The sequence below is a fragment of the Gopherus evgoodei genome, chromosome 1 (genome assembly GCF_007399415.2).
Source record: "Gopherus evgoodei ecotype Sinaloan lineage chromosome 1, rGopEvg1_v1.p, whole genome shotgun sequence".
Classification (NCBI taxonomy): domain Eukaryota; kingdom Metazoa; phylum Chordata; order Testudines; family Testudinidae; genus Gopherus; species Gopherus evgoodei.
Window position 1 is genome coordinate 139,760,138 of NC_044322.1, and position 13,583 is coordinate 139,773,720.

Below are 13,583 nucleotides of genomic sequence, written 5' to 3' on the forward strand. Positions count from 1 at the left end.
TTGTTCAGCCAATTGCTACAACAGAGAAGTTTGTTTACATTTACAGGAGATAATGTTGCCTTTTTCTTATTTACAATGTTGCCTGAAAATGAGAACAGGTATTTGCATGGCACTTCTGTAGCCAGCATTGGAAGGTATTTACATGCCAGATATGCTAAACATTCGTATGCCCCTTCATGCTTTGGCCACCAATACAGAGGTCATGGTTCCATGCTGATGACGCTCGTTAAAAAAATACTGCATTAATTAAATTTGTGATTGAACTCCTTGGGGGAGAATTGTATGTCCCCTGCTCTGTTTTACCCGCCTTCTGACATATTCATGTTAGAGCAATCTCGGATGATGACCCAGCTCACGTTGTTCATTTTAAGAACACACTTCACAGAACGCAAAGAAGGTACCAATGTGAGATTTCTAAGGATAGCTACTGCACTCGACCCAAGGTTTAAGAATCTGAAGTGCTTTCCAAAATCTGAGAAGGACAAGGTGTGGAGCATGCTTTCAGAAGTCTTAAAAGAGCAACACTCTGATGCAGAAACTACAGAACACAAACCACCAAAAAAGAAAATCAACTTTCTGCTGGTAGCACTGGACTCAGATAATGAAAATGAACATACGTTGGTCCGCACTGCTTCTGATTGTTATCGAGCAGAACCCATCATGGGCATGGACGCATGTCCCCTGGAATGGTGGTTGTAGCATGAAGGGACATATCAATCTTTAGTGCATCTGGCACATAAATATCTTGTGACCATGATATTGCCATGAGAACGCTTGTGGGTAATATTGTGAATCAGAAGTGGGCAGCATTATCTCCTGCAAATGAAACAAACTTGTTTGTCTGAGCAATTGGCTGAACAAGAAGTAGGACTGAGTGGACTTGCAGCCTCTAAAATTTTACATTGTTTAATTTTTGAATGCAGGATTTTTTTTTTTTACATAATTCTACATTTTTAAGTTCAACTTTCATGATAAAGAGATTGCACAACACTTGTATTAGGTGAATTGAAAAATACTATTTCTTTTGTTATTTACAGTGCAAATATTTGTAATAAAAATAAATATAAAGTGATCACTGTACACTTTGTATTGTGTTGTAATTGAAATCAATATATATGAAAATGTAGAAAACATCCAAAAATATTTAAATAAACGGTATTCTATTATTAACAGTGTGATTAATCGCGATTAATTTTTTTAATCACTTGACAGCCCTAGTTAAAACTATATTGAATGCTTTCCTTAAATTACTTCTGCATGTACAAAATGTCTGTAGTTAGCACAAGGATGTTATCTGATTATGCAAAGTGGGTTGAGTGGGCTGCAAGAATGTGAATGAGAAAAACTATTCAGATGCAGTCCACCCTATGAAAGCATTTAAGAACCCCTCAACCAAAAGAAAGAACACACAAATAATCCCCTGGTAAATGGGCCAACATCTGTAGGTTCTTACTCAAGCCTCCATCATACCTTTGCAGGAATAACCCAGATAAAACAATTCCAGTAATCCTATGTAAGATTAGGAATCACACTGAGGAGCCTTCAGGCAAGAATTTTGAATGTCCCATGCACCAATCTCAGCTCCAGCAAGATTAGCATGGCTTCCAGGGAGCCTTTGTTTATAAATAATTGGGGGGGAAGGGGGAGGCGGTGTTTTTTAATGTCATGAGCATCCAAGGTGATATTCCTGAGCAAATATCTCCTTCTCTCATTGTAAATAATGAAGTGCCCTTATTAAAAACAACCCGCCTCCCCACTGTATTCATCCAAATCACAGTTTATATAATGTGCTGCTGAGTTTTGGTCTATTCCAGCAAAGTACTGTAATAGTTTACAGTTATTTGTAATGAATGTGTTGCAGTTGTAACCACGTCAATCACAACGACTGATGAATCTTGTCTTAGATAACTCCTTCGTTTCTGTTACACCACATCATTATTCTGCTACAAGAGTTACAAGACTAGTTAGAGATGCTATTGTAAAAAAAAAAAAAAAAAAATCAATCCCTAATCTTAATGTCAAGGGGTTAATTTTTAATTTTAGGTTAAATAAATATTTACAGAGTCCTATATAAAACTTATATTGCTGCCTTATAACAGCAAGAGGAACTAGAAAAGAAAGAATTATAGAAACGATCAGCCACAAAACCATGCTAGCAGCAGAGAACACATTCCATGTATACTCTTCCTTTTTGCATGTAATCAATATATTTTGAGAGACTGAATTCGAACCACCTCTTGATTATTTTAGCTGGATCCCAACTTCTGTAGTTTTCTTGTCCATGTTTTGCTTTGAAGTTACTATTCACTTGATTAAGTTACTTCTAAATTGCAAGCTGATTGTTCAGCACTGGCATCAGAACAATAGACTTCAGTGTAACATCATTACTGTGTAACAGTAATAAAATCTGAAGTACATTAATTTGTAATTGAGGTCTATGTTAGTTGATATTAAAACATTTGACTTAAATACTTCGGTCTTTGCTTAGACACAGGACACAAGTATGGGTAGTGTGTATTGGAAGAACAATGAGCCAGATTCAGAAGTGATGAACACCCACAATTTCAACAGAAGGCCTTGGGAGCACTGGTGATCAAATTGAGCCCCACCAGAATACATACCAAATGCAAGCCTTTTGCATTTAATAGATCCCTGTGGAAACCACAGCCACAACTAAATCCATGTCCTGTCACTTGAAACTTAAAGGCTAGAATCTGGTTTAATTTATGTATGCAGTCTGTCTGTATGTTTTTAACTGCATTTTTAAGCATGACCCAGATTCCAGTATATATTTATACATAAGATGAAACACAAATATGTCATAAACAGATAGCTAAGGGTTAATGTCTCTTTCACCTGGAAAGAAGTAACCTGAAACACCTGACCAGAGGACCAATCAGGAAACAAGACTTTTTCAAATCTGGGTGGAGGGAAGTTTGTGTGTGAGTCCTTTGTTTTTTGTCTTGAATCTGTCTCTCTCTCGGCTATGAGACAGATTCTGTTTCCTGCCTTTCTAATCTCCTGTTTCCCAGTTGTAAGTACAAAAAGATAGGTTTGTTTTTTTGTATTTACATGTGTGTAGTTGCTGGAGTGCTCTGAATTGTATTCTTTTTGAATAAGGCTGTTTATTCATATTTCTTTTAAGCAATTGACCCTGTATTTGTCACCTTAATATAGAGATACCATTTTTATGTATTTTTTTTTCTTTTTACATAAAGCTTTCTTTTTAAGACCTGTTGGAGTTTTTCTTTAGTGGGGAACTCCAGGGAATTGAGTCTGTGCTCACCAGGGAATTGGTGGGAGGAAGACGTCAGGGGGAAATCTGTGTGTATTAGATTTACTAGACTGACTTTGCATACCCTCTGGGTGAAGAGGGAAGTACTTCTGTTTCCAGGACTGGAAATAGAGAGGGTGGAATCCCTCTGTTTAGATTCACGGAGCTTGCTTCTGTGTATCTCTCCAGGAACACCTGGAGGGGGGAAGGGAAAAGGTTTATTTCCCTTTGTTGTGAGACTCAAGGGATTTGGGTCTTGGGGTCCCCAGGGAAGGTTTTTGGGGGGACCAGAGTGCCCCAAAACACTCTAATTTTTTGGGTGGTGGCAGCTTTACCAGGTCCAAGCTGGTAACTAAGCTTGGAGGTTTTCATGCTAACCCCCATATTTTGGACGCTGAGGTCCAAATCTGGGAATAGGTTATGACAAAGTATAAATCCAAAGGATTCTTAGACAATGCACTTAGTGTATCAGTTATGAACCAGATTTTATCAAGGCAGCCACTAAACTGAAAGGAAAATATTCTACTCTACACTTCTCAACATTCAAGATTTTGAAAAGAAAAATAAATATATATATATAAGTAGTGCCTGATCATATAAGAGTTTCGTAGGGGTCTCCTGTCCCTTTCAAATTAATGGATATTTGTGTGGAAATTTTGTGAATCATATGAGCAGCAAGATACTGTATACATCACAAATCTTTCAAAAACACAGATCCATCTAAGTTCATATATTAATTGCTTTTGATAAGCAGATGTTGCAAGGTTATATTCCTGTAATAAAAAAACTTTACATCAGAAGTTCACATGAACTGCCAAGTTCTGCAAAATGCTGGATAATATAGCAAACTATGATGTCTGCACAAACTTTAGTTGAAGCAGGAGTATATCTACAATGTCAAACAAAATAGACAATTATAACAGTGAACTATATTTTTAATTATTTTAGATAAGAACAACCAGTTGAAAATAAACAATTAAAAATATATTCTGTTACATGGCTTGGATCTCATGCTATAATACAATGTGAAACTCTAGTACTATGACATTCTAGCTTTTCATGTGCACGTATGTGCACACAAACTTTGTACAAATATTATACTACAGCCATGGAGTGTATGAAAAAGAGGCTACAATCTAATTGTTCTATGTGGATGTTGTAGAAAACAGACAACATAAACATCTTAATTTTATTTATACCAACTATTTGGACAATGCAATAATATAGTTTCAGACCAAATTACTTCCAATGCAATTTTATGAATGTTGCTTCTCATTCACATTAAAAAGTCAGCATAATGCTTAACATATTGATGAAGTGTGGCATAAGCAATATATATCAAATATACTAGATATTTCTCCATCATTGTTTTGCCCTTGTCTAGACATAAAGCAGGCATGTGTGTGCTGTCCATCTAAACATACACGTGGACAAAGGATATGTATAGTAAACCAAACCACATAACCCTTAGTGTTATATGTTTTGTGATAGCAGAACAAAACAATCCTCAAAGACAAATGAACTTCTAAATTAAAATTGTGTTGTGGTTATTTAAATGACTATTTGGAAATCTGAGAACTACAAAATATGATTTTGCAGTATTTCTGCTAAAACCTGAGAAATATTAAACTAGCAATAAGCAAGGCATTTTCAAACAAGAAATTTGTAAAAAATACACATTTTTTACTAGAAGCTTTCATATATAAAAAGACAATAAGAAATATAATAAAACCTATCCCTTTTAGGACTACATCTTCCCTAGTAAATAGTTCTTTATTCTCACTTGCACTACATACAGTACATTCAATTTCCTACACAGAAAATGTACATTTCTTGTCCCTGATGTATATTTTATTGGCAGTGATAGCAAGATGTTTTATTATCAACACTCATTTCTGTAGCTTATATAAACAGCAGCAACTTTTATGCAAAATAAGAGTATTAGTATGAGTACCACTTCTTCATGACAAGTGAAATATTTAAATTAAAGTAAAAAAAACAAGAAACATCAGAACCAAAATGCGTATTTCCAGAAACTATACCAGGATAAATGGCTCAGAGCTAAGTAATGAGTAACTGGGAGTTTTGCATTGTACAGAGCACTCTCCTGTATGAATCTACCCATCCATTGATTGTTCCTTACCCCCCAGGAATGGAAAGCAAAGTGGACAGGTGCTAATGAATATAGAAGTACACAAAAAATTTCTGGTAAAAAAAAATTGAACTGTACAGTTTCTCATTATCTCTGTCACAGTGCAAAGTATATTTTAAACATATTTTTAAAAAACTGAATACATATGTACAGTATATATGTATGTACCACACTTGCACACACATATATACACATAAGCATGAATACAAATATCCATGCCAAGTTTAGCAAAAAGATGGAATGTTTAAAATGCGGGTCTTCTGTTCCATAGAAATTTCGAAGTCTGTTCACCCCAGAACAGTTGGCTGTTTAAAATGGCCAAGAAAATGCCCCCTGTATAAATTGACAACATACTGTACATTTGTCCTCATAATTCACCAGAGAACTGATAACCACACTTTATAAAAGCTTATATTTGTATTAAAAACACACAACTCAAACAATTCATATGGCTATTCCCTTCATGGAAATCTGTATAGCATAATTTAGATGAATATTACTTTTCTGGAGCACCAGACAAAGTGTATTCACTAAAGAGATGAAGTCTACTGTTGCTTCTTTAACATTTTCTTATAAAGTTTTACAGCCACCCCTGTAAAAGTTATCAAACACCTGATTCTGTTTTTCTCCTTTGGGATTAAGCTGTTTTGGTTCTGAATGTGAATGTGTCAGTTGAAGTCTGTAACAGAGAATGGATTTCTCAGCACTGTGTGTGAAATCAGTACTCAAGAAAGCATTGCTTTTTAAAAAACACACAGCAATTGGCTTTTTGTGTGACGTTTCTAAAATAGTTTAGAATACTAGAATGTAACAGTCCTTTTCACTTGAGAGGAAACTTTGCAAACTGAAGACAGTTTATGAAGACAAAATATTCTTAAATAAAGAACATTTCTGTGAACCTGAGAGTTAAGTCTGATATGAATACGTACATTACTGTCTCTCCACTGGCTAGTACTTTCCTTGTTTAAGTCTCTCAATATGGTAGCATAGCTTTAATGCTGGCCCCAACTTCAGTCCCATATATTTCATTATCATATCGTTCCTTAGTAACAGTAGTGCCTTTCCATCAATTTCCTACAGAAGGAATAAAAACAACACACAACTGCTTTAACAGGTTACATGGTAAAATCAAAAAGTACATTGTATTAGTTTATACCATAGTAAAACTTTATGTAGAGTATATAAAACAGTAATTTACTATAATTTAATATCTGAGATGCCTATTAAAACCAAACTGATTTTTATTTAAATATTTATTTTAGTGTTTTCTAAGGCATCTTTTGGTAGGTACTTGAGAGAATGCACAAGTCAATAATAAAAGGAATGGGACAAAACCAGATACTGTAACCAAAACGAAGGTAACTGGCCCAAGAGGAAAATCCGGAAAGGAAGAGCTGCTAAAGAAGAGAGGCCTCTCTAGTCAAAGATGAAATGACCCAAACACTGAGGCCTTGCACTGAACCTTGAAAACAGCTGTAGAAAGACTCTGGCATGCATGCTAACACCCACCCCCACACAGAGGAAGGGAGTTATACATCATCTAGGTCTGTGACACAAGACAGATTGTCCAGCCTAAACCAGATGGAATATTAGGATCCAGAGCAAGGACAACTGAACAGATTTCCACTGCCTTGAAAGAAGCTGTTGAAGTTGGACAGGCCTAAGTTATTAAAAGCTCTACATAGTATTGGCAATTCAGCAAATATTTCCCTAAAATTGCATACTGAAACCCCCCTTTTTTTTTTCAAATAGAATAGGCTGAAAAATACTATGAAATTTGATCCCTATTCCAAAAATGTCCAGAAAAACCAAGAAAGGGAGGTGGTTTTGGTTTTTTATATCTATCTATATCAATCTATCTATATTTCAGTATCTTGAAGTTTCCTTTGGACCTAGTTTCCTCCAAACTTAAATGAATTTTTATTATGAACTGATACAGAGTGAATGCGAAATGTTACCATTTTACACCCATTTTGCCCAGGTGTAAAGGGATACACAAGGCAGTAAAGACTCTGGCTCGTTGGGTCAACATTAAAAAAAAGCCATACACTTCTTGGTGGGGACACTGCCATTTTGAGATGACAGCAGTTCTCTATTAGGCAGCCCATCATGTAACCCATACAGCGAAAGAAAAACGAGGCAGAATGAAAGGAGTATACAGGGACTGACATGCACAGTTAGAGCTACTAACTTTTGACGTTCCTAAATATATCATCTAGCTAGTTCTAGTGATGATTTGCACGGTCTTGGCTAGATCAAACCAGGTAAATGCTTTTCATCTTTCTTCTCTCTCCTAATAAAACTGTGTTGTTTAAATGCAACCAAGCTTTGCATTTGACTGTTAATATTAAGGATCAGCTATCCTGGGATATCAGAAAAGCTCTATCCTGGGGAGGGAGCATACCGTATATACTCATTCATTCGCCTGTTCGTTTATAAACTGACCCCCCAAAATGGACAGGTAAAAATAGCAAAAACTGTATGACCCTTTCATAAGCCAACCTTATATTTCAGGGGTTGGAAAACTTTGGCTCTTGGCTCGTCAGAGTAAGCTGCTGGGGGGGGTCGGGATATTTTGTTTACTTGGAGTGTCTGCAGGCATGGAGCCCCTCAGCTCGCTGTGGCCACAGTTCACCGTTCCCAGCCAATGGGAACTGTGGGAAATGGTACACCACCTCCCACAGCTCCCATTGGCTGGGAATGATGAACCACAGCCACAGGGAGCTGAGGGGCTCCATGCCTGCAGGCGCTCCAGGTAAACACAAATACAATGTATTAGATCAGGGATCAGCAATCTTTGACACACGGCCCACCAGGGTAAGCACCCTGGCAGGGCAGCCCGGGCTTGTTTGTTTACTTGCCGTGTCTGCAGGTTCGGTCGATCGTGGCTCCCACTGGCTACAGTTTGCCACTCCAGGCCAATGGGGGTGGCAGGAAGCGGTGGCCAGTATATCCCACGGTCTACACCGCTTCCCGCCATCCCCATTGGCCTGGAGCAATGAACCGCAGCCAGTGGGAGCTGCAAGTGGCCGAACCTGTGGACGCGGCAGGTATACAAACTGGCCCGGCCCACTGGGGTGCGGCCATGTGCCAAAAGTTGCTGATCCCTGTATTAGATATTCAATTCAAATGATTCCATAGCGCTAAAAATCATCAAATTTTGGTGTAGACCTGTTAATAAGCCGACCCCCGCTCTTTGATGCATCACTTTTTTACCAAAAATATTCGGCTTATGAACGAGTATATATGATATGTGGTGTCTAAGTGGCCCACGGGTGTCCAAAGTCATGAATGAAGATCCCTCTGAAAAAGGTGGTTACTGGGAGGTTCTTCTAGATGTGTGGTTCCTATCTGTATTCCATTGGTACACATGCACACTACGCACCTGGAGCTGGAGAATTTGAAAGTACTGTCCCTTGGTCTGTGCACGTGCCCTGGGCTCATCTCCAACTGAGGGGATAAAGGGCAAGGCAGAGTCGCCGCCTCTCCAGTTCGTTCTCTATTACTGGAAATCAGATAAGATCCAAAGCAGAGAGGCAGGAGGGCGAGAAGTGGAATACAGATAGGAACTGTAAATCTCAAAGAAACTCCAGTGGCAAGTGATCAGACTTTGTCAGTGCCCACAGATCCCGGGGTTTGGTAGGAGCCAGGAATGACGGTACCAACACAGTCTGGTATTGATGAAGCCCAGAGTTTATGGGCTTTCTTGTTGTGCTTCTGGCACTTAGTATGCCCTAACTCCTCATGGGCCGAACTGGTAAGCTTGCTTACGGCAGTCAGACTTCTCTGAAGTGGACTTTGAGAAGCCTAGGTTTCATGCTTATGAGAGTGCTTCCTGACAAGACCCCACCATGGGCTGTCCCACACCAGTGTCAGACTTTGCAGTAGGAGGCACACTCCTTGCTGAGTCGGCCAATGTACAGGTGCATTCTCTGGCCTGGATCTGATTGGGGTATCATGGCCTTCTCCATGAAGTATTTGTGCAGACAAACTTCCCACCCTTCCTGGGTATGGCTGGGAAATGATCAGCAAGTACTACACCTTGTCGCCATGTTAGCTTCCCCAAGGCAGTGCAGGTAGTGCTGGTGGTTGTCGCTGATCACGAAGGATCATGGACAGGAAGCACACAGTTTGAAGCCTGGAGTCCTGGACATAGTCCGGTACTTGAACGGGGTACCGGGGAGGGGGTCCCCCCAGGAGACTAATCTAATGCTAAACAGTAAAAACTATTAAAACTGTCAAACTATTTGCAAACTAGATGATTCTTATTTTGTAGGCCGAAGACAAAGCTGCAGACTCTAAAGGTTCTGACTCAAACTGCAGCAGTGAGGAGGAACTGGAGAGGCGTTTGGTCTGCCTGTCCTTTATCCCCTCGGTCGGAGACATGAGGTGAGCCAGGGCACATGTGCAGACCAGCAGACACTACTTTTTAATTCTCCAGCTCCGGGCACATGAGTAACTCACAGTGAAACAGAACAGGGACCATCACTCAAAGAAGAAGCTACAGTTACTATCTCTAGAAATACCGTGGATGGAAGTCCTTGTGGCCCTCAGATGATGGGGCACCAGGGAACACCGTACTCATTGTATAGCTAGTAAGGCTGGGTCTATACTTAGAAATTAGGCTGACAAAGCTATGGCCCTCAAGGAGTGTGAACAATTCATATCTTTGAGCTAGGGTGACTTCCAGTGCCAAACTGGGCAGCACAGTTCAGGAATGCAGAGTACAAGTCCTGGTCCTGGGCAGAATGACTCCAGGACAGCATTTGTCCCAGATTCCCTGCAATGCTGCTCCACACCTGCCTAAGGCTCAGGAACAGTGCCAGCCTCTTTCCGGTGGGAGGGCCCATGTGGACCTTGACCCCCCTTGCCACGAGGCCAGGCCTCCTGCTTCTTCTCTCCCCCGAGGCCCTGTCCCTACCCAGGCCAGAAGCTGGAGACAGACACGAGTAAGAGCTGCCCAGGGAGCCCAGACCTATCACCTGCCCTGGGCGATTGACAGCAGCCCCTAGCTCAAGGGCAGGCAAACTTTTTGGCCTGAGGGCCACATCGGGTTTCAGAAATTGTATGTAGGGCCAGTTAGGGGAGGCTGTGCCTCCCCAAACAGCCAGGTGTAGCCTGGCCCAGCCCCCTATCTGTCCCTCGGCTTCTTGCCCCGACGCCCCCCCCACCGGACTCCTACCTCATCCACCCCCCCACTTCCTGTCCCCTGAGAGCCCCCAGAACCACTGCCCCTGACTGTCCTGTAACCCCCATCCAACCCCCCTCTCCTTCCTGACTGTCCCTCCCGGGACTCCAGCCCCCATTCAACCCGTTCCTCACCATCTGACTGCCCTGACTCCTATCCACACCCCCGTCCCCTGACCACCACCCCAAACTCCCCTGCCCTCTATCCAACCCCCTCTGCTCCCTGCCCCTTACAACGCTGCCTGGAGCGCCATGTTGCCCAGCTGGAGCCAGCCATGCCACCATGCAGCACAGAGCACTGGGTCAGGCCAGGCTCTGCAGCTGCGCTGCCCCAGGAGCTCGCAGCCCCGCCACCCGGATCATTGCACCAGCGGCAAGCGGAGGCTGCAGAGGAGAGGGAACAGCAGGGGAGGGACCGGGGGCTAGCCTCCCGGGCCAGGAGCTCAGGGGCCAGGCAGGAGGGTTCCGCGGGCTGGATGTGGCCCAAGGGCCTTACTTTGCCCACCTCTGCCCAGGGCCGGCTCTAGCCATTTCGCCGCCCCAAGCACGGTGGCACGCTGCGGGGGGCGCTCTGCCGCTCGCAGGTCCCACGGCTCCGGTGAACCTCCCGCATGCGTATCTGCGGAGGGTCTGCTGGTCCTGCAGCTCCAGTGGAGCTCCCGCAGGCGTGCCTGCGGATGCTCCACCGGAGCCACGGGACCAGCAGACCCTCCGCAGGGATGCCTGCGGGAGGTCCACCGGAGCCGCCTGCCGCCCTCCCGGCGACCGGCAGAGTGCCCTCTTGTGGCATACCGCCCCAAGCATGCACTTGGCGCGCTGGGGCCTGGAGCCAACCCTGCCTCTGCCCTAGCCTGTGTCCCTGTCCCCATGCTTTCTAGAGAAAGAAAATCATCTCTCATGAATTTATATGTGGGTAGCATCTGCTCCACCTTTCATTTCAAATGCAATAATAGCAGGGAAACTGACAAAAACTTCCTGTGCGGATCAGTAATGTGCTTAAGTCTAGCAGAATAGAAATAGAAAATGTCATACATGTCTCCTGAAGAGTTCTGCATGCGGTGCTAATGCCTGAGGATCAGCTTCTTTCACAAATCGCATTACTTCATCTATTGACCAGGTAGAAGGATCCTTATTTGGTACTCGTGAGGGTTCCCTTTTTAGTGCACTGAGATCAGGACCTGTTGTAGAACTTGCAGCTTAAATGTAAAACATTGGCAAAGGGAGAAATGTTGTAAGTGTCAATGTAGTAAAAACGCATCCTTGCAGACTCAAGTGAATGGAAAAATACGACATTATTAGTGTCCTGTATTAGTAGCAGTCCTCTCTCTTCTATCAGTGTATCAGCCTGGCTACGATCACTCAAATTCTTTTACAATTTATTAAAATTAAAAATATTTGATTTTCCTTCTAAAAAGTCACCGAGATGTTCTATTTGGGTCACAGCATGAATTTGCATTCAGATGACTTCTAGAACTACAGATACACACAATGGCATAAGTGTTAGCACTATGGATCAGTTTGAGACATTTGGTTCCTAGCTCCCAAGACACCAGCAGCTGGGAATGCTGTGCAGGAATGCAGTGCTCCCTGAGGGAAGGGAACCCCTCGCTACAAATTTCAGTGACTCTTTGGCCAACTTGGCAGCAGTACTTGAGAAGCTGAAGAAGGAGCTGTAACCTGCACTGCCCAGCCAGGCAGACTGCAGGGTCTTTGATAGCTAGCAGAGTAAAACATCATATGCAGGATTTCTCTGCCTTGTACAGTATTAGAATTAACAAGCTTAAACTCTGTATTCTGAAATCACATTAGATGGTCTGACATGTTTGGCAAAGTCTGACTCCTTATGTGAAGTCTTGGATGTCAAAACACTTTACTTCATAATTCATAACCCACTGACTTTGCATACTACTAAAAAGTAGGTTAGCAAAGCACATATTTTAAAAGGTTAAGTGTATGCCATACCTTCAATCCTCCTCTGCATTCGATTCCTACTGACTTCATAGTAACTGCTATTCCCAGCAGCGCTTGATGACAGCCTGTGTAGGATTGGGGCTGGGTTTGAAGCAGCAGATACTGGCTGAAGAGAATTCCTGTAATATGCTGCACTCCCTGAGATATGATATTCAGTGGAATTTCGGCAGGTTGGGCTTGAAGGATTTACTGAATTGAGTGCGGAATCCATAGAGTCCTCAGAAAATCGGTGTTCTTTGGGAGTGCCATTTTCTTCAGTTGGCAATGTTTCTGCTACATAATATGATTAATACAAATACTGATTTGTTCAACATGTTAGATTTTTGTAACCTTGTTATTTAATTCCATGCTACTTATTTTTAACACTAACTACAATTTTAAGCCTGTCAACAAGCCATAAAGCAAGCACCAAATACAACCAGCACCATTCTCCTTCTCTTATTAAGTAAAAGTAGTCAGTAGAAAGTTCCTAAAATACATTTAAAGTTACATCTGTAAAAAAAAGAAACTGATTGTTGTAGACTTTGATGAGAGCTTGAAGGTTACTTTGGATCATATAAAACATGAATTTTCAATATTTAATTTTGCTGTCATTTCATTCTATACAAAACAAAACTATATTATCAACAAAGGGGAAGAGTTGATTCTCTAAGAATTATCTGAAGGTAATATCAATATATTTGCAGTTATAGGCATACACATCAACACCAAGGAAGCATATCCACAGTTTAAACATTTTTTCTAAAGCGCAGCCATTAAGCCTGTGTTATGTTTATCCTGTAAGAGATTTTTAATATGAATAAAAGATAAACCTACTGCGTAATATTTAATTTGCCTCGTCTAAACAATACAGAGAACCATCGACTTCTAATTATAAACAAGTGTGCAATAATACTATAGATCATACTATTTTCAGATACAATGGCCCTCTTCAAGAAGTCAACAGATTGCACACAGTTGCCACAATTATTTCCTGTATTGAGGAAAATCCTGGTATTT

General features: G+C 41.4%; 1 protein-coding gene across 5 annotated transcripts in view; it reads right to left on the reverse strand.

Annotated features, from left to right (window-relative positions):
• Nucleotides 1–4,241: 4,241 nt before the first annotated feature.
• Nucleotides 4,242–13,583, reverse strand: part of SCML2 (Scm polycomb group protein like 2) — a 143,240-nt gene continuing 133,898 nt past the window's right edge. For 4 of the 5 annotated variants that reach the window (XM_030574138.1, XM_030574157.1, XM_030574171.1 and 1 more), the window contains 3 exons: nucleotides 12,576–12,857; nucleotides 11,646–11,809; nucleotides 4,242–6,500 (listed from right to left, as the gene is read on the reverse strand). In XM_030574138.1, coding sequence (XP_030429998.1) covers nucleotides 6,375–6,500; nucleotides 11,646–11,809; nucleotides 12,576–12,857 — 572 coding nt within the window. In that variant the 3' untranslated portion in view covers nucleotides 4,242–6,374. The remainder of the gene's footprint in view (nucleotides 6,501–11,645; nucleotides 11,810–12,575; nucleotides 12,858–13,583) is intronic. The other variant, XM_030574148.1, reaches the window with a different exon arrangement.